This window comes from Mchenga conophoros, linkage group LG6, assembly GCF_057382185.1.
Source record: "Mchenga conophoros isolate Kocher_MC1m ecotype Shallow Benthic linkage group LG6, M_conophoros_male_GT1.1, whole genome shotgun sequence".
Classification (NCBI taxonomy): Eukaryota; Metazoa; Chordata; class Actinopteri; order Cichliformes; family Cichlidae; genus Mchenga; species Mchenga conophoros.
This window is the reverse complement of record NC_140531.1, coordinates 5,514,012-5,537,074: the sequence shown is the minus strand read 5'-3', so window position 1 is coordinate 5,537,074 and position 23,063 is coordinate 5,514,012. Positions and strand designations below refer to the sequence as shown.

At 39.8% G+C, this 23,063-nt stretch overlaps 1 protein-coding gene across 2 annotated transcripts in view; it reads right to left on the bottom strand.

Annotated features, from left to right (window-relative positions):
- The window catches only part of ttbk1a (tau tubulin kinase 1a), a 52,225-nt gene that overhangs the window by 20,416 nt on the left and 8,746 nt on the right, over positions 1-23,063 (bottom strand). The window contains exons 3-15 of one of the 2 annotated variants that reach the window (XM_085275959.1): positions 22,263-22,410; positions 20,075-20,148; positions 19,094-19,234; positions 18,450-18,554; positions 15,944-16,036; positions 10,455-10,520; positions 9,776-9,868; positions 8,960-9,085; positions 8,725-8,879; positions 8,294-8,498; positions 6,837-7,009; positions 5,800-6,140; positions 3,023-3,204 (exon numbers count right to left, since the gene is read on the bottom strand). In XM_085275959.1, coding sequence (XP_085132085.1) covers positions 3,023-3,204; positions 5,800-6,140; positions 6,837-7,009; positions 8,294-8,498; positions 8,725-8,879; positions 8,960-9,085; positions 9,776-9,868; positions 10,455-10,520; positions 15,944-16,036; positions 18,450-18,554; positions 19,094-19,234; positions 20,075-20,148; positions 22,263-22,410 — 1,902 coding nt within the window. The remainder of the gene's footprint in view (positions 1-3,022; positions 3,205-5,799; positions 6,141-6,836; positions 7,010-8,293; positions 8,499-8,724; positions 8,880-8,959; positions 9,086-9,775; positions 9,869-10,454; positions 10,521-15,943; positions 16,037-18,449; positions 18,555-19,093; positions 19,235-20,074; positions 20,149-22,262; positions 22,411-23,063) is intronic. The other variant, XM_085275960.1, reaches the window with a different exon arrangement.

The window sequence follows — 23,063 nt, the reverse complement described above, 5'->3', positions numbered from 1 at the left end:
TATTACATTAATACATTAATATAGCACAAGGTTCAGTTAGCTTTGCACAGTTGTCCTTCAAAGAGCTACTTTTTACTTCCTTACTTGGAGTACATTTCAGAGCCTGTACTTTTTCACTTTTACTTGAGTAAAGAATTTGAATCACTACTTCAAGAATCTGTACTTCTACTTAAGTACAGAATGTCTGTACTTTTGCCACCTCTGCAGGACACTCACACGACAAAGAAAGGCCTACATTGCCCATCAACAAAACAGTGAAGCAACGGGTTGCAATCAGCTATCAGCACACGCGGCTACAATTAGTGGCTTCTTAGCTAACTATTTTGGACTCAATCTATGAGACATTACAGTGAGCAGAGTGCAACATAAAAATGATCAGACTTTTGAAAAACTTCTCTAACATGACAAAATATATTTTGATTGTGCTTTACATTTGGAAAAGCCTTTTTTTGTTTCACAATTTTTTCTTTTTTTCCCTACACCAAACACGCAAAAATGAAATAATAATATTCAACATACTCAACCATTGCAACAACATTCATCTACATTACAGCTTTCATTCACAAATCTATTGCATTTCACCATGAAGAAAGCACAAGAAAGATGTGTTTTCTTTTTATCACCCTATAACCAGACAAGAACACCATTATTGGTTGCTTCTGCAAAACACACTTTTCAAACGTTACGTCACAAAGCCAGAATTCAGAGATTAGGAAAAGAGCTTGATCATGAAAAATAAACAATCAATTGAAATAATGATAGGGTTACGCAACTAAACATAAAGATTAGGCTATCATAACAGTAAATGCCACCCACACAACACTACAACAACCTTCACACCTTTACTTCCTCCAGTGGGGAATTTTGTCACTGGATGTACAGCTTCAGCTGAAAATGTATTCAATGAGATCAATCTCTGGAAAATCGGCCATTTTTATTCTGGAGTAAATTTCCATCTGTCTACATTCCCCAATCACAATATCACCAGACGTGAGTGTGTGTTTGTGTGAAAAGACATCAATCTGTCTCAAGGACTAGAAAGAGACAAGTCTCACAGCTACACAGTTAAATCTGTGTTTCACGAGTCATAGGCAGTTGTAAAAAACAAACCATCAGTAATATTCTGGGTCAGAATGAAGCTGATTGTGGCAACAGTAATTAGATATCTGAAACAAACTGCAGTTTGTTTAACCATAGTTACTTTACCGTAGTTTACCAATGAACAACAATGCAAAAATGCAAAGAATGACAGACTCCCAATGGAAGTCAGTCTCATAGATTGCGCACAAAATATGGACAAATCTACTGTGACTTTACACAACTCTGCATTTTGAATTTTTGATGTTAGAATTTCAGCTGCTGTCACAAGAGGCCATGTTTGGATAAGATGGTAAATTTTTCAGTTAGCAGCTAATGCTAACAAGGTTGATTTGCCTAGTACAGGTGCACCTCACAGGCAGATACTAATTAGTAAAAGACTAAATAAATACTAGAACTTCACTCAACAAACCTGAGAAAACAACACTCAAAGAAAGGTGGTGGTTTTGAGACTATAATATGATTATTAAACAGAATTTAGCCTACAGAAAAAAAGAGAGAGTATTTCAAATCTTGGCATTCGGTGGGAAGAAATGAACTAAGGCACTTGGTATAGACATCCCCTGTCTGTAAAGCATTTTAAAACGTAGCTGTCTTAATTTGACTCACTCTGTAGCTAAATCCTATCAAAATTACTATTGTTTTGATTTCCCAGGTCTGGTGATTTTTTTGATTTTTTCTGTACCAAGCAATGTATTTTCAGCATTGCTTACAAGTATTTAATTTTAAAAATTGGCTAATTAAAATTTGCTAAAAAAAACAATTAGCTATCTAGCCTAAAGACAAGCTGTGAGCAAGCTATCGGAGTTCAGCTTTACTTTAAGGTCAGCATTTAACCTGCCAGAGGATCTTTTGGATGCTGGTAATTGAACAGAACAACTACTGTACATGTGACTGGTGCTCAAGACAGAGCTGCCTCGAATCTGAAAACAAACTCAGGTGTCTGGTGTCTGTTCCCCTCTTATCACCGTGGTCTTTTTAGGACAAGTCCAGCATGACCCGAAATATTTTGCTCATTATCCAAAAAGTACGTGGACTGTCTGATTCTCTGCAATCTATAGACAGATTCCTGCATTATTGTTCTATTGCACTTGAAGTCTGTAGCAGTCCCATGATTACGATATGAAGGATATAGAGAAGAAGAAGGAAAGCACATATTCCTCGTCTTGATTACTTGTTGTTTGATTAGGCATTTCTTAATTTAACTAGTCTGTTTGTGTGTTAACTTTAGATCATATTTTAGTAAGGCGAACACTGATTGAATTAACTAATTGTGATAAAAAAATATATATACTCATCAGTATAAGAATAAAGGTTTTGAGATAAGTTTGAAGAAGGTGGATGGATTGATGGATGGATGGACAGATGGACATAGAGATGGATGGGACAGCTGGATGTTCCAAAAATGGTCTGCCTCAATATGCTCTTTCATGTCTACAAACAGAAAATATTAGTGTCCAATTTCTAAATTCAAGTTTCTTGCCTAATTTATCCAGCAGTTTGTGTTTCTCAGCACCACCACAGTCTGACTTAGTGGCCATTGAATGCCTAAGGGCACCTTTACACTTGTAACAAGTGTTTCCATTCCAACACGTGTTTTTTTCCTGCACAACCAACTTATAAATTGGCACCACTTTAAAGACTCTTAAAGTAAATTGTAAATCATCATCACTGATAAAGAGGGAAGAATATAAATTTGCAAAACCTCTGATCATGCTGGATTTGTCTTTTAAGTTGTATGTTGGCAGGCAGATAAATGAGCCGGAGCGTGCACTATGCCTCGATATGTCAGTGTCTGAGCAGTCAGAATCACATACTGACATCAAAGAATAAACCTCTTTTGCAGTCGTCAAGCCCGCTCATTTGTCCGCAAACATGCCATCAAAGAACTAAACTTGTGTTATTGGCTGGCTGGGTCTCTTACCGGTCTCTGAGGTCCAGTGGGCTCAGACTCTCTCCGGCGAGGACGTCCTGATGGCAGAGAATGACAGGGCGACTGTGCTGGGCTACCACCACTTTTCCTTGATGCCTCCTCCTCTGTTAGCGTTAGCATCCCCCGGCTGCTCTCCCGCGTGTGAGTCTTTGGACGAACTACTGGCTCCGCTCCTGCAAAGGAAACCAAAGACAATTCTGCAGTCAAAACCTCCTTGTGTTTACTTTATGGTAAATGGTAAATGGTCTGTATTTGTGTAGCGCTTTAGTTGGTCCTAAGGACCCCAAAGCACTTTACACTACATTCAGTCATTCACCCATTCACACACACACAGGCAATGGCAAGCTACAGTGTAGCCACAGCCGCCCTGGGGCACACTGACAGAGGCGAGGCTGCCGGACAGTGGCGCCACCGGGCCCTCTGACCATCACCAGTAGGCAACGGGTGAAGTGTCTTGCCCAAGGACACAACGACCGAGACTGTCGGAGCCGGGGCTCGAACCAGCAACCTTCCGATTACAAGACGAACGCCCAACTCCCTGTTAGTCACTAACAGGCTGCCACAGTCACTTGCAGTTTGCAAGATGCCAACTTGTCTGCAAACATTCACTTAACCATTGAGCGGTAGTGAAAAAGTGTGATGCAAACCAGAAACAGAGAACATTCAATTTCAAAGTAAAAGTTGTGCCTTAAGTTTAAAACGTTTGCTTTGAAGGCAAATGGTCTCAGTTTCTAGTTTGCTTTTATATAATTATGCTTTAATGTATTTTTAAAAAATGAGTTAAAACATCTAGGTATTTAATTTAACTTGAGATTATTGTGCAACCACTGCAAAACTGTCCAGTGTCTTTAAAAAAAGATAACATTAGCGAGCAGTTGAGCAATTTAAGGGTAGCCAGTTAGTCGTAACTTTGTTACAGCGAATGATTCTTCGAGTTATTAATAATAATAATGGATTGCATTTATATAGCGCTTTTTTGGGACCCCTCAAAGCGCTTGGCCCTGGAAGAAGAGGAGCAGGCCAACGAGGAAGAGGAGTTCAAATGAGAGGAGGAAGACGAGCAGGCCAACGAGGAAGAGGAGTTCAAATGAGAGGAGGAAGACGAGCAGGCTAACGAGGAAGAGGAGTTCAAATGAGAGGAGGAAGACGAGCAAGCCAACGAGGAAGAGGAGTTCAAATGAGAGGAGGAAGAGGAGCAGGCCAACGAGGAAGAGGAGTTCAAATGAGAGGAGGAAGAGGAGCAGGCTAACGAGGAAGAGGAGTTCAAATGAGAGGAGGAAGAGGAGCAGGCCAACGAGGAAGAGGAGTTCAAATGAGAGGAGGAAGAGGAGCAGGCCAACGAGGAAGAGGAGTTCAAATGAGAGGAGGAAGACGAGCAGGCCAACGAGGAAGAGGAGGAGGCCAACATGGGAGAGGAGAAGGTCCAGGAGGGAGAGCAAGACAACCTCGCACCATCATTACGGACTAGATGCAAGCAACAGTCATTGACCATGGCATGACAATGTCTGAAGCAGAACTAAGAGTCCGTCCAAACCTGAGTAGGTTCACCGTGGCCACCATTATCAGGGCATTCAGACAACACAACAGGTATTGTACTCGATTGCTTTCTTTGTCACAATACAGTTTTACAAACCTGTGAAAGTAGTCTAGTGGTTTCAAATCAGTTGTGACTGTATTGTAACACATGTCAATTGACAACACATGTTTCTTTCTTTAGAGTTGAAAGAATGCCACATAGAGGTGGGAGGGTTGCCATATTTGCAGCGGAACAAGAAACCCTCATTGTGGATATGGTTCGTGGGAACAACCTCATCAGACTCCGGGAGATCAGAGACAAAGTCATTGCCGATAATGTCAACTTTGAGAGCATTGACGAGACAATGTTCGGAGGGGCTTGCTGTCCTTGGGTCTTACAACACCCAACGTCTCCTCACCTTCCTAGAGGAGCTAAAAGACATCCTCCTGGACCGCCAACAACACCATCCTGGGCCCGCACATCACATTTATGTGATCATTTGGGACAATGTCCGCTTCCACAGAACAAACCAAATCAGAGAGTGATTCACCACCAACAGTGACCACTTTTTAAATGTCTACAATGTTTAAAATGTTAACATTTTTGAAAGCTTCAAGCTGCTCTTTTGGTGTGAATGTTTGAGTTTTGCAGTGGGAAGGTGTGGTTGTGTTTATGTAGCTTTAGAAAAGGGTGTTGTGTTTAGACATTGGGGAACATGGTGGAAACGTTTGTGAAATGTGTTTTAGCATTTGAGCGAAACTGTAATACAATATTTCCCCAAAAGGAATGGCTCTGACTTTCAGGGTGGTATTATGTCACAGACAACAACCCAATTAGATGTTTCATAATTTCCATCAAAACACTTGTTTTATTTGTTGAATTCCCTCATTCTGCCTCTATTTGATAGATTTAGCACTTTAATTAGTCTGGTTTTCATTTTTGTTTTCCTAATAATTCACTAGGTTATTTTTTTTTATTAATGACTGTTGATAAAATGGAGACTTGCTTCCAATCCACTTAGAATTCACCACTTTTAAAGAGACCTATTTTGTCAATAGAACAGGGCTCCTATCCTATCAGCTCCTAGGTAACAACCAAACTTATGGAAGATGGCACCAAAGCTAAGGTTTCAGATTAACACTAGCACTGAAACATTTCAAATAGTGCCCTGCTCTGATGAACCAACCATTTTTATTATATTTATCCTGTTCATTTCAGTTTTATGACTAAAAAGCTTCTTTTTATCTCCTACCTCCAGCCCTGAGTCGCCTCCTCTCCTCCTGTTCCTCCAGAGGGCGTAGCTCCTCAGGCTCCTCGTCAGTAGTTCCTGACGTGGTTGGAAGAAAGTCTCGCAGCTCTGCCTCTTTGTCAATGATCACCCACTCTTTGCTATCAAAGTCTTCCTCCTCTGCCAGCGGTACAGAACGAATAAAGGCGTTGCTGTGGGCCTCCTGGTCGACGGATGCCACGGACACTTCCTGACGGCCACTGACCTGACGATCTCCACGGCAGCCGGGGTCAACAGACAGCATCTGAGCCGGCTGGGAGGAGTAGACGTGACGAGATGGAGAACCGAGGATGTCCATCCTAGACCTGGTGGACACACAAACAAATGTGTACAAAATAGAAGGATATGGGACTATGACTCTTCTACAGCTTAACAACCTGGTAAAAATACTTTTTCAACTTTTTGTTTCATTATTCAGTTCAATTTAAAGCTCAGGTTTAAACTTCTTAAGGGTAAAACGAAGTCAATTTTAAATATAGCCCAGACTAGTTGATTTTTCAAAGGAAACATTAAGTCTCGGTTCACCACCGATCCATATCATATAAAACATATGATATACAGAATGTGAAGTCCATTACAAACCTCGGTCAGTTCAGACACGTCCAAGTCAAGTCATGGTAACAGAAACTTTGAAGCCAAGTTTCACATTAAAAAGATTCGGTCTTTGGAGTGTATCCAAATGAATTCTCAACAATCAAAATCAAGCAAAATCTCAGAGCCAAATCCAAGTCATTCAAATCTAGTTGAACCTCTTTTGTACATTTCTGATTTATGTGGATTCAAAAAGTTGAGATCAAATTCTTTTAGAGCAAAGGCCTCATAATTAATTAATTCTAATCTTTAGTGTGATTTTATTTTTCAATAGGCAGGTTGAGTTTGGCTTATGTTTATTTTTTAAACTGGAAAATGTTTTCATATTTGTTGTTTGTTACCAAAAGTAACATGAAACGCTGTCTCTTCACCTAAAACCACCTTTGTTGTTTTCTATACTTTACTGTCACCTCTGTCCATAGGCGTCAGCCCGGCCCTCAGCTGCAGAAAGACGATCAGATTCTGGGCTGTTGACCCGCCGATATCGTAAGGACCGACCCTGTCCTGTTGGGGACTCGGGTCCTACACCTCGTACAGGAGACACTGGACAGGCCCCTCGAATTGCTTCCTCTTCCTGAGCCCCCTGAGGAATGATAAAAAAGTGAGCAACCATTTAAACACTCTCGAAGGCAACTCTAAAACGACTTCCTTAAGTCAACATTGTCTTGATGCATGGTCAATCATCCAGGTAAGGAAATGGGTGAGCGAGTTTGGATAAGTGACAAAATGTTTCTCCCACTGAAAATGCTACGTCCAGATGAACAGAATCAACTTTCTGGAATTAAGTCAGAAGCATAAATAACAGCAACCCTAAGCCTAAAAGCTAACGTGATGTTTTGGAGACAAGCAAAAGAAACGTTTTTTGGAGATAAAACTAATACATTTTGATACCAGTGATTCTTTTTTTTTGTACAAGACTTCAAAACTTGCAAGAAGAAAAAATAAGAAAAAAGAAAAATGACATTTTCTGATAGTATATGGGTAGAGTTAAGGGCAGTCACTGATAGTGACTTGGCAGAAGGTTCATGTGAACCAAAATGTCTTAAGACTAAACAACTAACACATTTTAGAATCATCTAAAAGGCTGTAATGACAAAAATATTTTCAGGCAATCCACTTTTTGTTTTTATCAACTAATAATTGCATAAGAATGTTGCTTATGTTTCTAATGAAAAAAGTCCATGTGAAATCTCAGGGATTTCCACAGGACTTCATGCAGTCCTATTAAAAAGTACACTCCCTGATTCAGTAGCAGGTAGAACTACCTTTAGCAGCAATAACTCAAAGTAATTGTTTTCTCTATAGCTTAATCAGTCTCTCAAATTGTCCAGCCATACATCCATTTTCTTCTGCTACCCATGGGCAGAGAAACCTAGACCCCCTCCTCTAGGTTATCCAGGGATACACTGAGGTGTTTCCAGGCAAGACGAGAGAGCTAACCTTGATTATTCACAGTCATTCTGCTGTAGATAATGATCCCAAGCTAGTGTGCTTGGGATCATTATCTGTTGTATGATCCCATTTGGACCAAGTTAAAAAAAAGCCCAAATCATCACCACTCTGCTTGACAGTCAGTGTTTGTACTGACATGCTGTGTTATGGCCCAACCTCCACTTTGGTCATGTCTATCCAATGGACAATGTTCTAGAAGGCTTGTGGTTTGACACAGTTTAGCAAATATAAACTGTGCTACCATTTTTATTTTTCAAGGTTTTCCCCTCCTGTAAATTCTTCCAAACAAGCCACATTTTAAGTCTCCTAATTGTAGTACCTCCTTAGCATGCTAACTAAGGCCTCTAGAGTCTGATTCTGGGGTCGATTTAATGGGACTGTGGCATTACCAAAACCTATAACTGATGGTTCATACCTTGGTTAGGCTGATCCTGAGTCTATTGCGGTTAAAGTCTGTGTCATCCCAGCCTTCTCCAGTCTCTCCAGGATGCTGGACACCGGTTTCCCCAGGGGGTCGGCTCGGTGGAGGTGGAGGAGCATTTTCCTGATCACTGAGATGCTCGTCTTGAACATCGGTGTTCTCCCTCTGTAGGTCTCCAGGAACTGGAGTCACAATGGCTCTATGGACACAGAATATAGCAAATCTTTACATAGATGCTGTTATTTCAGAAATACTTTTGCAATTTACAAAACTTTTTTGTTACGGTATATTAACCAAATTATTTCTAATACAGTCTGCATAGCTTTACAAATCAAAGAAAAATGGCAAGTGGCTGTTAGAGAAACTTCCCTTTTTGGCACTTCTATTTCAGACTTATTTTACAGGAGGTTGCAGCTTGTTCTTACCCCACCATGGCTGCAGTAGGTCGGGTGTTGTGCTGTGGTTGGGTGGAGGCACTGGTTGACAGCGTGACATCACTTCCTCCCTTTTCCCAATCAAAGGGTTCATTCTCTGTAATGATTCGCTCCTTCATACTGTTCTCAAACACTGACATCAGCAGCTGGAAAAAATACACAAATTTATGAATGTGAATCAAAGTCTCAATATTAGACTGTTCCTCTGAACTTTTATTATATCTACCTGGTAATCTGGTTTAGTGTAGTAGTCCAGGGCCAGGACATGGTCCAGAAAGATTTTAAACTCTGAAGGCATGTGTTTGAGCAGCAGCTGATGGTCATAACGCTCTTTAATTTGACCAACTTGTTCCTAAACAGAAAAAAAGACAACAATATATATACATATATACATCCATCCATCTTCATCCGCTTTATCCGAGGCCGGGTTGCGGGGGCAGCAGCCTAAGCAGAGAGGCCCAGACCTCCCTCTCCCCAGGCACCTCCTCCAGCTTATCCGGGGGAACACCAAGGCGTTCCCAGGCCAGCCGAGAGATATAATCTCTCCAGCGTGTCCTGGGTCTGCCCCGGGGCCTCACCCAGGAGGCGCCCAGGAGGCATCCTTGTCAGATGCCCGAACCACCTCAGCTGGCTCCTTTCGATGTGGAGCAGCAGCGGCTCTACTCTGAGCCCCTCCCGGATGGCCGAACCTCTCACACAATCTCTAAGGGAGAGGCCAGCCAAACTTTGGAGAAAGCTCATTTCTGCCGCTTGTACATATATATATATATATATATATATATATATATATATATATATATATATATATATATATATATACATTGATCAAAACAGATCAAATTCTGACTGCTTTTTGGATAATGTAAGCTCACAGACAGACGTTTTTAAAACATAGATGTATTTAAAGAAGCAGGACAAAATGTTAAATATGTTTAACACCTTGTATGATTCATGGAGGCACTACCAAAACAAGTAATAGTAACTAAGGTGGATACAAAGGCTATCTCATCTCATAAAAACTAGAAACAAGAAACCTTCTGACCTTATCCTTGATCTTTCTCCAAGGCAGCTGCCCAACAGCAAACTCCACCAGCATGTAAAACAATGACCAAAGGTCATCATGGCGACCCATTTCCTGGAGGAGCACAACAGGAAGACATTGTTAGCATAACATTCTAAACAGAATGTTCACATTCTGACTTGTGTCATTAAAATCGCTAATTAAGACGGTGTTGTGGGGTGACAGGTAATCTAATGGAATATTTATTGCATTAAGGTTAGGTGTTTCAGTATCAAATCAGACTAGCTTGAGTTGCATTTATCTTTCACAAGTATGAAGCAACTTTTGTAAACAAAATCTGCACATTGGCTGTGTGTTCAGGAGCATAATCATTAAAACTGCAAAAAGGCAAAATTCCTACAAAAATATAAATATAGAACAACGATGGCAATTTGATGTGTATATTTGTTATATTTGTTTATCAATAAAAAGGAGCAGAATGATCTGTCTCATGCACTTGAACTGAGAGCTCTGGGCTAGGGAGTACCAAGGTCCTCTACCACAGTGTGTTCTTCAGTAGATGGTAGAGTGGTAACTTCTACCTCACAAATACATGTTGCTTCTCCCAGCCTCTTGCACCATTTCTAGGTACAAGAGGCTCACCACCAACTCTGCAGCCAACTCAGAGGTTATACTTTAAAGACAAACAAACAGTACTGACCTTGTTTTTGTGAGCATTGACTGAAGCGTAGCGGACGGTCCCTCTAAAACCTGCCACAGTTCTTGGCTAAAAAGAGGATGCAAAAAAGTCAGCAGTTGCAACAACATGCATCCAGTTCACATCCAGTTACACTAATATGAAAAAGATTGGGAATCTCTCTTATTTTTTTTTTTGAATTTGTGTTTATCATTGGGTGATTGGCTTCCTTTTAATATATGTCATTCCTTATGGAAAAAGTAGTGATTCAGCAATAACATAAAGTTTATTGGATTAACATACAATATGCATCATAACAAAATTAGACAGATGCATAAATTTGGGCACCCCAATAGACATATATCAACACATAGCATACCCTATGTGTTGGCATGAAAATAAACTGTAAGTATTGTGACAAAATAAATCATTAAAAACATGTAACTTGTAAACAAAACGATCAAGTGGATATATAGCATCAAACATTCAACCCAGTGTCAACATAACTCTGTAGTACAGGAGCTTTAGAAAGAAACAGATGCAATCCTGTTTAACATCAATGTGATCGTTATACACGTGTTTCTGACATCAAAAGAAAAATAAGCAAAATAAGACACAAAGACACCAGCAGACGAACACACTGCATCAGAGAGATCTGCACACGCAAGTATCAATTTACATAATTCCACTTTAATATTATTCAAATTTGTTTTTTGGGCTGTTTTTTATGACCTATTCTTAATAGTAGTGTTAAAATCTGGTTATGCATTTGGATATTATATGTAGATTGCGTAATGCCTTTATCTATGTATATATGTTTATATAAATAACTATATGAGATAAAAAATACATTTTTAAAAAGACACAATTAACTTTTATTCATTTTTATGACTCAACTTTGAGTCTTTAGATTTACATCAATTAATAAATTGCTTTATGTACTTTTCTATCTATACATTTATGGGACAGTTAGTCTAAAGGCACACTGAATTTGTTGTGTAAAACAACATGAAATTCCAAATTTTACGGATCTTCCCATGTAACCCATATACACACCAAACGTGCGTATATGCGTGCGTAAAATTCATCCTCAAAAACAGACAGAAAAAAATGAAGTTGTGATGAAGGGATAACGAACTGGTCCTGATGTTCCTAAACGAGAAAAGGAACAAACTGATATTCTGGGTTCATCCAGTTCCCACAAGAGGGCGGCTGCTAGAGAATATTATGGTTTGATCCCAGAATTGGAGCTGCATTCGTACATATTTCAGGATGTCAGAGAGGCAGTTTGAAGTCTTTTTAGCAGATTTGGGAACACAATTGTATCATTTTACTATTACCATATCCTTGTATACTCAGTAAAGGTGCAAGATTTGTGCTATTAGTGCACTTGTTGCCAAATACAGTGATCTTAGTCAGATCTATTCATTGGTATCCCAAAAAATTGGAAAAATCGATTTGGTTCGAAAAAATAAATGCCACAAATTTGTGTTGGTGGTGTTAATGAGTAAGAATACTTGACTTGGTGAGCCTGAAAAATATTCTTGACACATTCAATTTTTGAGATTTCAGACATCCGCTGTGAAAGGGCCTTTAGTCTCACCATAAAAAAGTACTTGCTTCTGCCACACAGAAGCAAGACACCTACTAGCCGATAACTTAATACAGTGACATGAAAAAGCAATTAATTAGAAGGATAACAGAAATAAATGCAAAATGCAGTTTCTAAATTAAGGTGTTTATTGTTAAGAGTCAAAAAAATCCAAACCTACACTACAGGACGAAAGTTTAAGAACACACAAGTTTTTCCAATTTTTTATTGAAAACTATGCAGTGTATTGGCCCGTTGCACTCTGAAATGAAAGCATAGTACAAATAAGCAATTGGAGTTAAAAAAGAAATCATGGAATCAATTTATAGACCAAAATATATTCTAAACTTTGACTCATCAAAGCAGCCACCTTTGGCAGCTATAACAGCTGAACACACCCGTGGCATTCTTTCTACAATAGAAATCAAATATTCTTCAGAAAGTTGTTCCCATATCTGTTGCAGAAGTTCCCATAAATGTGGACTTTGTCTGTTGCTTTGCTTTCACTCTTCCATCCAGTTCATCCCAAACCAGCTCGATGGGGTTCAAATCTGGAGACTGTGCTGCCACTTCATGTTTTCAAGCTCACCATCATGTTATTTCTTCCTGAGGTAGTTCTGGTATGGCTTGGACTTATGTTTTGGGTCATTATCTTGCTGTAGGATGAACCCCTGACCAACTAGGTGCATACCAGAGGGTACTGCATGGCGCTGCAGAATGCTGCGGTAGCTGTTTTGGTTCAGGGTGCTGACCCTGGATCCAGCAAAACAGCCCCAGATCATCACACTTCCTCCTTCCTTCATTTGGCAGTTGATGCCACACACTGTGGAACCATCCTCACGCTTACTCGACGGTGTACAAAGATCCTGAATGATGAATCAAAGATTTCAAATTTTGATTTATCCCTCCATAATACTTTCTTCCAGTCTTCAGTAGTCCAATGGCGGTGTCCAGGCATGTCCCTTTGTTTTATTCTCACGTCTTAGCAATGGCTCTCTTGCTGCAACTCATCCTGTCAAACCTACAGCTTGAAGTCTTATTTTCACAGTTGAAACTGAGACTTGCTTATACGACCACTATTAAGCTGTGCTCAAAGCTGTTGTCCTGCGAGCCACCTATCAAACAAGCTGTCCTCTGAATCAGTTGTGTCTTTGGGTCTGTCAGACCTCTTGCTGTCAGTTTGTTTCTGAGTGCCTTTGGATGATGAAGGAAACTGTACTCACTGACACCTTGACTTTATTTGCAATTTCTCTGTAGAAAAGACATACTCTTTTAAGTGCTATGATGGTCTGTCTCTCTTCCATTGTTAATTTTCTTTTTCTTGACATCTTTGTGGCAACACACTACTTTTTGCCGTACAATATTGTTCAACTAAAGCTCACAAGGGTATGGTACCACAGTGTGTTCCACCACTGCTTTTATACAGACAGAGGGGGTTGTAAGTAATCTAGAAAAATTACAACACCTGTAGGAATTAGTAGCACCAGCTTTTAAGGCTTGATCAACCTCCATTGCTGCGGAACAGCTTTAAATTGTTAACCCATTTTGTGTTCCCTGAAAAGGGCCTTTTTGTATAATTCTGAAATGTCAGAATAAAAATCTATATCACATCTTTGGAAAGCTAAGTTGAGTTGTTCTAGACATACTGAGCCCTGATTACTGCCACACCTGTTCTCAATCAAGAAATCAATTTAAAAAGGACCTGCCTGATAAAGTGGAGTAGACCAAAAGCTCCCCAAAAGCCAGACATCATGCCACAATCCAAAAAAATTCAGGAACAAATGAGAAACAAAGTAACTGAGAGCTCTCAGCCCAGAAAAGGTTTTAAAGCCATTTCTAAAGCTGTGGGACTCCAACCAAACACAGTCAGGGCCATTATCCACAAATGGCAAAAACACGGACCAGTGGTGAACCTTCCCAGGAGTATACAGCCAACCTAAATTACCCCAGAAGCGCAGTGACAACTCATCCAAGAGGTCACAAAAGATCCCAGAACAACATCCAAAGAACTAAAGGCCTCGCTTGCCTCAGTTAAGGTCAGCGTCCATGACTCCACCATAAGAAAGACACTGGGCAGAAATGGCCTTTGTGGCCATTTGAGTTCCAAGACGAAAACCACTGCTAAGCAAAAGGAACACAAAGGCTTGTCTCAGTTTTGCCAGAAAACATGTTGATGATCCCTAAGACTTTTGGGAATATACTCTGTGGACTGATATGACAAATATCTGGCATAAAAGTAATGTAGCATTTCAGAAAAGGAACATCATACCGATAGTAAAATATGGTGGTGATGGTCTGAGGATGTTTTGCTTCCTCAGGATCTGGAAGACTTGCTGTGATAAATGGAAACATTAATTCTGCTGTCTACTAAAATATCCTGAAGGGCAATGTCTGGTCATCTGTTTGTAACCTCAAGGTGAAGCGCACTTGGGTTCTGCCTGCGGGACAATGATCCAAAGCAAACCAGCCAAAACACAAAAGCTTAAGAAAAACAAAATGAAGACTTTGGAATGGCCTAGTCATGACCTCCAGGTAAGATGCTGTGGCATGACCTTAAAAAGGTGGTTCATAGTCGAAAACCCTCCAGTGTGGCTGGAATACAACAGTTGTGCAAAGATGAGTGGGACAGAATTCCTCCACAGTGCTGTAAAAGACTTGATGCCAGTTATCACAATTGCTCGTTGCAGTTGTTGCTGCTAAGAGCAGCCCAACCAAGTTTTCAAGCAGGGCCATTTAGGTTTAGATTTTTTCCCCCTAATAATAAACACCTTCATTTAGATACTGCATTTTATGTTTACTGATGTTATCGTTGTCTTATATATTTTTTTGTTGACGATCTGAAACATTTAAGTGTGACAAAAAGAAGAAAACAGGAAAGGGGCAAACACCTTTTTCACACCACTGTACTTGACAGGTGGATAAAAGTCCATTTAACATTTAAAAATTCAATACAGTGACCATTTTCAAGTTACTTGTTAACAAAAACATAAAGTGAACTACACTCTTTTTTTATGAATGTCTAAGTTTTAAATTATACACATTTAAATAAGTAGAAGTCAACTGTAGAAGTCTGAAACTACCCTGACATTTTTGTTAGCAATTTGCAGAAAGGGACATAGGATTTAGTAGTTCACGTTGTACTATGTGTTGTATTATCAGTTGTTTCAGTCACAACTCCTGGATGGGCCCATTATACTCCTCACTGACTCAATTGTCATCTATGGCAGTCACAAATTTTCTTGGTTTTTTATTTCTCATGATCTAGAACAGGTTGTTTTCTACTCAGAAGATGGAACTCCTGCTGTCTATATGTCAAAGTGTCCTTGGGGAAGATATTGAACCCTCAAATATCACTGACGAGCCCATCAAAGTTTGCATGTATGTGCAAAAATTTGTTATCTACATAAAATCTACATGATATTTTCTCTTTTAATAATGTCCTACCTTACATGGGAGGGAAACTCATGGATAAATACAAGTAGAAATACACAAATTAAAATACCCATAAAAACAGAAATTTCATGATGGCTTCATGACCTACATAAATTTGAAAAAACAATTTATATTGTGTCCTTTTTTAGTTTATAGAACTGACTTACCGTATACTTAGGTTTTTGTCCACCATCTAGGGGTTTTTTTCCCGGACAAAAATCAAATCTGAATTTCACTTTCAAGTACAAGTTGTATAATTTAGTGCCTAAATTCTCTGTGCTGCCAGACCATTTTCTGATAGGGCTTCTAGCACATTCACAGTTCATTACAGTTATTGTAACGATCATGATTATTTTTATATGTGGATTTTAGAAAACTCTTAGTAGACATTATGTCATGTTTGCTCCTTTTCTTTTTTAATTCAGCTTTCACTTTGGTGCGTAGCTTTCGATGTGGCTGTGACCCATCTGTCACTATAGAAACCACTCACATCCCTGGGTAACCATGGAGATGATGGAGAAACAGGAGGCATGCACGTCAAAATCATAAATCCAAAGGAACTGTAAGAAAGACAAACACAACACTGAAACATAAAAAAGGTGAACATAAATCACATTGAACTGATAAGAAGAAAACAAGAAAAAAATCAGAACATAAATCTTTGATAAAAAAAACTGATGGCAGGTGATCAGTAGAGAGTGAACATCATACAAAATTTCACAGTAAAGAGTGACCTGATCCACAAGCAGCTGGACAGGTTGCCTCACTGGACAACCGGTTCATTCTACAGAGGACTTCACTCAACATACTTTAGTTTCCAAATACCGCAAGTGAAAAATTTTGTCACTACGTAGCAACCTCAACAGTCAAGATGAAAAAATAACGCTTGTGCTGATACGTGCAAATTGTAAGAACAGATTCAGGCTGCTGTTTGTATCTGCTGAGCATGTGTTTCATCAGGATATGTTCACTTTCAGATCAAGTGTCAAATTTTTGAAAATTAATGTATGGTAGGTCTGGCTAAAAAAGATGTGATGACAACTTTCTGCTAACAGTCCCACAATGAGTGTTGGACACACAAGAGCTGTTGCAAACAATAATGACACTTTTGAGAAATTACTGAGTGTACTTCATACACTGCATTTGTAAGTAGGTGAAGTCTCAGCTAAGTGTTTTTTGTTGTTGTCTTCTGGGTGTTATGAAACCAGATAGGAGGGGTAGCTCTGACTTAGAAACCAAGAGATACTACAAGCATATGGTAGCAACTTAACAGGTACACCAACCCCCAAATCTGGAAATTATAGGGTACCATGATTTACAAAATTACCATCATGTTGTAGTCAATGAGACTGGTTAAAGAGAGGGGGGTAATGGGGAAAGAAGGAAGCAAGGCAGGAAGATACAGTGGGGGAGGGGTGAATCAAGTGAGAAAGAGCGAGCTCAGATCACTGCACTGAAGCTGACTCAGCTGTAGAATGAGAGAGAGAGACTGGGAGACAAAAGATGATGGGTGGAGAGACTGGAAGTGACAGAGAGAAAGTGCGTGGGGGGGGGGGGCTAACGTTTCTCACCCAGTGACGCATTTTACAGCATCAAATATTCATTGACTGCTGCAACAGAAGGAACACAACACTGCAGGAGAAGAACAGGGGAGCTGGTTAAAAGATGAATAGGTGAGGAGAGGTAAGGAAGAAGGGCCCATAAAAGGATGAGGAGAGGAGGAAAAGAGAAAAAAATGAAAGTAAGGAGATAAAGTGACGAGGAGCAAGCTGACAGCAAATGGAAGCACTATACATACTCGCTGATCTAAAAATAGCTGTGTTGAGTGTGGTAGAGAGACAAAAAAGCAAGAGAGAACCTAAAAGCAGCAGCTGTGTCTGATCACACTGAAACTACAAATACCAAGAGACCTGATCGATACAAAAGCTGTTTAGAAGCCCAACAACCACTTCTGTCAGTTTACAGCAAACTATCACATGAATCCCTGAGATTTGTTATTGAGTACTGCAAATCATTGATCCGATATTGTACAGACTCACAGGAAATGAGAGAGAATGTACTGCAGTGCAGCAAACACACCCATTTGTCTGCCTGAGTCTGTGCACCTGTGTAGTTTTTTATTATTTACTTTGGTATTTTTTGCAGCTTTAAAGGAAACTATCTCATATTGGTTACTGCTATAGTTTAGGACACTGATATAGCATAGTCTCTGTTATAGTGCGTACACTGTTCACTATTATAGTCTGTTCATAGCACCATACTCCCACTACTGTACATATATTTACCACACATTGATACATCTGTATATCTGTCCGTCTGTATGCTATACAGATCATCTGTACATATCTGTACATATGTATACATAACTACATCTGTACATTTGCTCTCTGTATAGCAACATAAGCATCTGTGTACTTGACTTATTTGTACATAATCTGTTCATAACTATTCCCACCTTTTATACTACCCTTATCGGCATATAATCTGCTCCTATTGCACTCACTGCTCTTGCACTTGTGATTAGATGCATACTGTATTTTGTTACCCTGTATTTATACCTGTGTAATGACAATAAAGTTGAATCCTAACACAGAAAGAAATGACATATGTGTTGTGTGTAGGACCACAATAAGAAATTAAATAACAAAGTTGTAAGAAAACGCTAAAAAAAAAAGATACTTGAGAAATTATTTTACTATGTTGTTTAGGTTTAGGTTTGGAGTATACGCAGAGTCAAAATAAGGATATATGTCCTACCTCTGATTTTTTTTTTTCCCTAACATCCAATATGCATGAATAATTCTCCATACATTCTCCAAACCTCTAGTGACTTTATTATAATAATTGCTGTTCTTTGAAAAAACACTAGCAAAAACTAGCAAATGAACCTTGAGTTACAAATATTCTCTCCAACAATATCTCCACTGTAATAGATGAGCTTCAGTGCTGTGCTTCAGCTTTTGGTACGGTTCGCTTTCACAGACTAAGTGTCTTACCGGGCGGACCTCTCCTGTGGTATTGGTGTACTGCCTTGCCAGACCAAAGTCCAGCATGTAGCATTTCCTGTAGGTGGAGGGGAGCCGTCCCATTGCAAAGTTTGACTGCAGAAATAAAACACAGTGCATCACTCAACTAGTTTAATCTAAAAGCATCTGCACACAAGAAACGTGAAGGGTATATGGGTCCTCTAACTTTGGTTCTACCTCTGCTCATTTACATAAAAATCTATTCATCCGACATCCTATTAACACCCCTTCTGTTCTGGTTTTATTGGCTTGCTTTGATATTTAGATTACCTAAAGATCTAAAGTATCAAAGTTCACCTGAAACCAGATAGACGTTTTAAATTGAGAAACTTTCAGCTACTTATATTAAATTGTTACCAAATTGCAGACATTTGGACTGTTCTACTGGTATTACAGAAACTAGTCAATAATGCTCAACCAGCTCATGGACCTATATTTGGCCTGCAGAAAACTATAGCTTAGGGGAAAAGCATTCATTACCATTTTGACACATCCGGGCAAGAAAAATCAAAAGTTAATATCAGTAAATAATCTCTACCTAAAATCACTTTTAACTCAGGAACTCAGTCTACAGGAGAAACACAAGGTTGCAGAATTTTTCAAGAAACCTGTACCGGTTTGATGTCGCGGTGCAGAAAGCCCACTGAGTGGATGGCTTCAATGGATTCCAGGATCTGCTTCCCAAGTCTCAGGGTGGTACTCATGGTAAAGGTTCCTCTGGGTTGACTCCTTCGCAGGTCAGCCAGGTTACGACCCTGGGTGAGGGACAGTGACAAGACAGCGGGACTTAATTTCTGCTTGCTTTTAGTCAGGCTGAAATGTGTAAAGATCAGGTTTCAAAAAAGTAATCTAATAAAAACGTGGAAAATGCAAAACTGGATATGACTCATAGGAGACACAGTGGCAACAGTAATGAGAAATACACCAGGTTCAAATAAATTGGGACTGTTCTGTGCTGTTATCAGCAAAGGCAACATTAAAAGGTGGTCACCAGTAAATTCATCTGTTTGCATTCTGGCTATGACTTTATTAAAGGTCAATTACACTTATCCTCATTATTTTATGTATTTTTTCTGGTTACATTGCAGGAAGTCATAATACCAAATGCTGAATCCTTGAAGCAGGGGTTATATTAATGTAATTGCACTCCAGCAGGTTCTCTCACCCCAACCGGTCGCAACAGATGGCCCCGCCCCTCCCTGAGCCTGGTTCTGCTGGAGGTAGCTTCCTGTTAAAAGGGAGTTTTCCTTCCCACTGTCGCCAAAGTGCTTGCTCATAGGCGGTCATATGATTGTTGGGTTTTTCTCTGTATCTATGAAGCGCCTTGAGGCGACTTTTGTTGTGATTTGGCGCTATATAAATAAAATTGAATTGAATTGAATTGAAGGTTTTTTTAAGACTGTAAAACCTATACATTTGGTAGATCTTAACATGACAGCAACATGAAGACTTCCTCCTGGTGTGCTTCCTCAAAGCAGAATTTTTTAAATGCTAAAGCAATAATCTACCTTATTACTGTGTGTTATGTGTCCCTCTACACTGTTATGCTTCCCAGTAAAAGACTGTGGTTGACATGCATCCAGACAGTGACTCACCTGAAGCTGCATGACGACATAGTTGAATTTGTCGTTTCTCCCACAGCCAATAAACTTACAAACATGGTTTTTCCCTGGAAGGGAAAAAGAAGAGAGAGGAGGCTAATAAACACTTTCCTAATGTACCACAACTTCAACGAAACAAATATTGTTCTACTAAACTAATCAGATTTACAAAGACTTATATATTTAGCACCCTGAAAATTACATATTGGATTAAATTCTTTCAGAGATGTATCTATTTTATGTTTCAATAGCCATTTCCTCCACGTTATTTGGGCCAGTTGAGAGATTTACTCTCCCGTGCCTAAAGCTCCTGACCCAGGAGGTGCCCATCTATATCAGATATGCGAGCCACCTTAACTGGCTTCCTTCAATGTGGAGGAATAGTGCCTCTATTTTGAGCCCCTCTCATCCTCTTTGCCAGCCACACTTCGGAGAAAGCTCTAGCCAAAGCTTGCGACCACAGTGGAGGGTAGGAATGCACACTGATCAGTAAATCAACAGCTACGCTTTTATGCTTAATTCCCTCATCACCACAGCAGACCAACGTAAGGCCATTTTTATGCTCGCCACATTGCTTGTGTAGTGGTGTAATTTTCACATCAAATCCTGTGTCGCTAGACACAATAGACACAATGGGTGTATAATCGTGTGTTTACTGAGAATCTTGCACAGAAGCTCAGAGACATACTAACACTAAGGGGAGGACATTCCAACTGTTTAAAAACTTGAGTTTGTGGGTGCTGGTTTAACTCACTGCGACGAGCAGGTGCCTACATGCCGTGCGGCTGGGAGTAGCCTCCCCAGGTTCGAATCTGACCCGCAGCCCTTTGCTGCATGTCTTACCCTCTCTCTCCCCCTCCACTTTCCCGTCACTCTTTACTCTTTCTATCAAATAAACACTGAAAAAATAAATTAAAAACAGAACAACCTGAGTTTGTGGAGAGAACTTTACAAAATAACACTTGACAAAGTCTTGGCTTCTAGTTTTGACTTCTCCTCATCAGTGCGTACGATATTGTCTGAGTGGCAACACCTATTGTTTAGGAGAATACAACAGAGGCTTCCTGCACCTTAATAGCGGGTATAAATGGTTGCATCTGTGCAATGCAGGTGTGGCGGTGAGCAGTGAGAAATATATTTGTGTATGTTTCTCATGGTTTTTTTTTAAACCTGCTGTTTACTATTCATATTTAATATCTGCACAGTTAGTGTGGAACATCCAAATTTTGTTGAACATGTGCAATCACAATAAAGGGCTGTCCTATTTTTCAGAGATTATAAAAGTGCCAATACACCCTCCACAGTGATCGCTTTGTTAAAAACGCACCATTATCACACGGATGTTTAAGTATTCAGTAGACAATAGTTGTCGCCACTCAGACAATATCACGTCATACATGCTGATAAGGAGGAGCAGAAGTCAAGTGTTTCCACAAACTCAGGTTTTCAAACTGTTGCGTTATCTCTCTGTGTGTCAGTATTTCTTTGAGCTTTGGTGCAGGATTCTGATTAAATAGGCAGGATGATCATACACTTGTGTCTTCAAGCCAGCTGCGACGACTGCAACACAATGCACAAGTTACAAAAATCAAAAAGCCGTCCGACACGCCACAGAGATTGTGTCTCATGACACAGGATGTGATGTGAAAATCGTCTCGCGACACCCACGACACAACTTAAACTGGGGAGGCAATTTGTCCTTGAGCTGAAGTGGGGACCCCACCCTTTCTTGGCTTAGTCTATGGCCTCAGACTTGGAGGGACTAATTCCCATTCCCACCACTTCACCTGCCACTTCAGTGCCAGCTTGTAGATGTACTGGTAACAGTTCACAGAAAATCAGAGGAACAAAGTGAAACACAAGTCCAAGACAACCAAGTGTGAAGCAGAAGAGGGAATGTAGCAGCATACGAGGGTTACAAGACAAAGACTCTTGAAAGGTCACCGCCCTGCTGCTAAAAACACCTTATGTGATGAAGATCAAAGGGGCTCAATCACACTCTGAAAGTTGGACCTAAAAAACATTCTTGAATTCTACTCACTAACAATTCCACAACTGGAAGCTTGTATAAACAACGTCTTTGCAGTCAGTTATGGTTTTCCTAATAATTCAACCTAATCACTTCCGCTGTGGACCACTGGCCCAAAGCAATCAGTGTAGGAGATGGTTTGGCAGCGCTTACCTTGCAGCTTCTTCAGCACTGCCACCTCCATCTTTAGCACCTGTTTGGGCTGCTGGGCTGACTCCACTTTTAGGGCCACATTTTCCCGCGTAAGCAAGTCCAAGGCTTCATAGATCTCCCCAAACCCACCCCCGCCAATCTTCTTTAGCTGGAACACAGGTTGCAGGGCAAAGAGCTCTTAATTATCTTAAAGTAACATACTGTAACCTCCAAAAAGACTTCATTCTTCATTCTTCATTCTTTTTTATCTTTAGTTCATGATGTGTTGGGTCTTTGCAGCTCAGTGGAGACAGTAGATTGATTAGTAAAGTGCAAACAGCCTTCATTTTGCAACCTGACTGGCTGAGACACGAGCAACCTTGTACTTCAGAATCCAAAGGAAGCTCAAACAGAAAATTAAAAAAAAGTTTGTCTTTCCACTAAACCCTCGAGTTTAAATGTTTGAATTCTTTGCCAGTTTAAATGTCAATTTATTTAGCTGAACATGAGGCATCAGTGATTCGACAGTCATCTCATCTTTTTAATATCGTCTATAAAGGATTTGTGTTTTTCTTTGGGATTTCATTTTTTTTTTTATCACAACCAGAACAACAGAACATATTCTGATCCTGATACAGACATTTTTGTATGAAAATAAAATCAGAACAAAGGATACAATTTGTTTAAAAATGGTTTACTGTGTATCATGTATCGTTCATACATGGAAAAAGCTTACATTTAAATGATACGTGATGTTTTGCTTCTAATTCTTGCTGGTCTCCTCAGCTCCCAAGTACTAATCAAATAAAATGTAATGCAAAA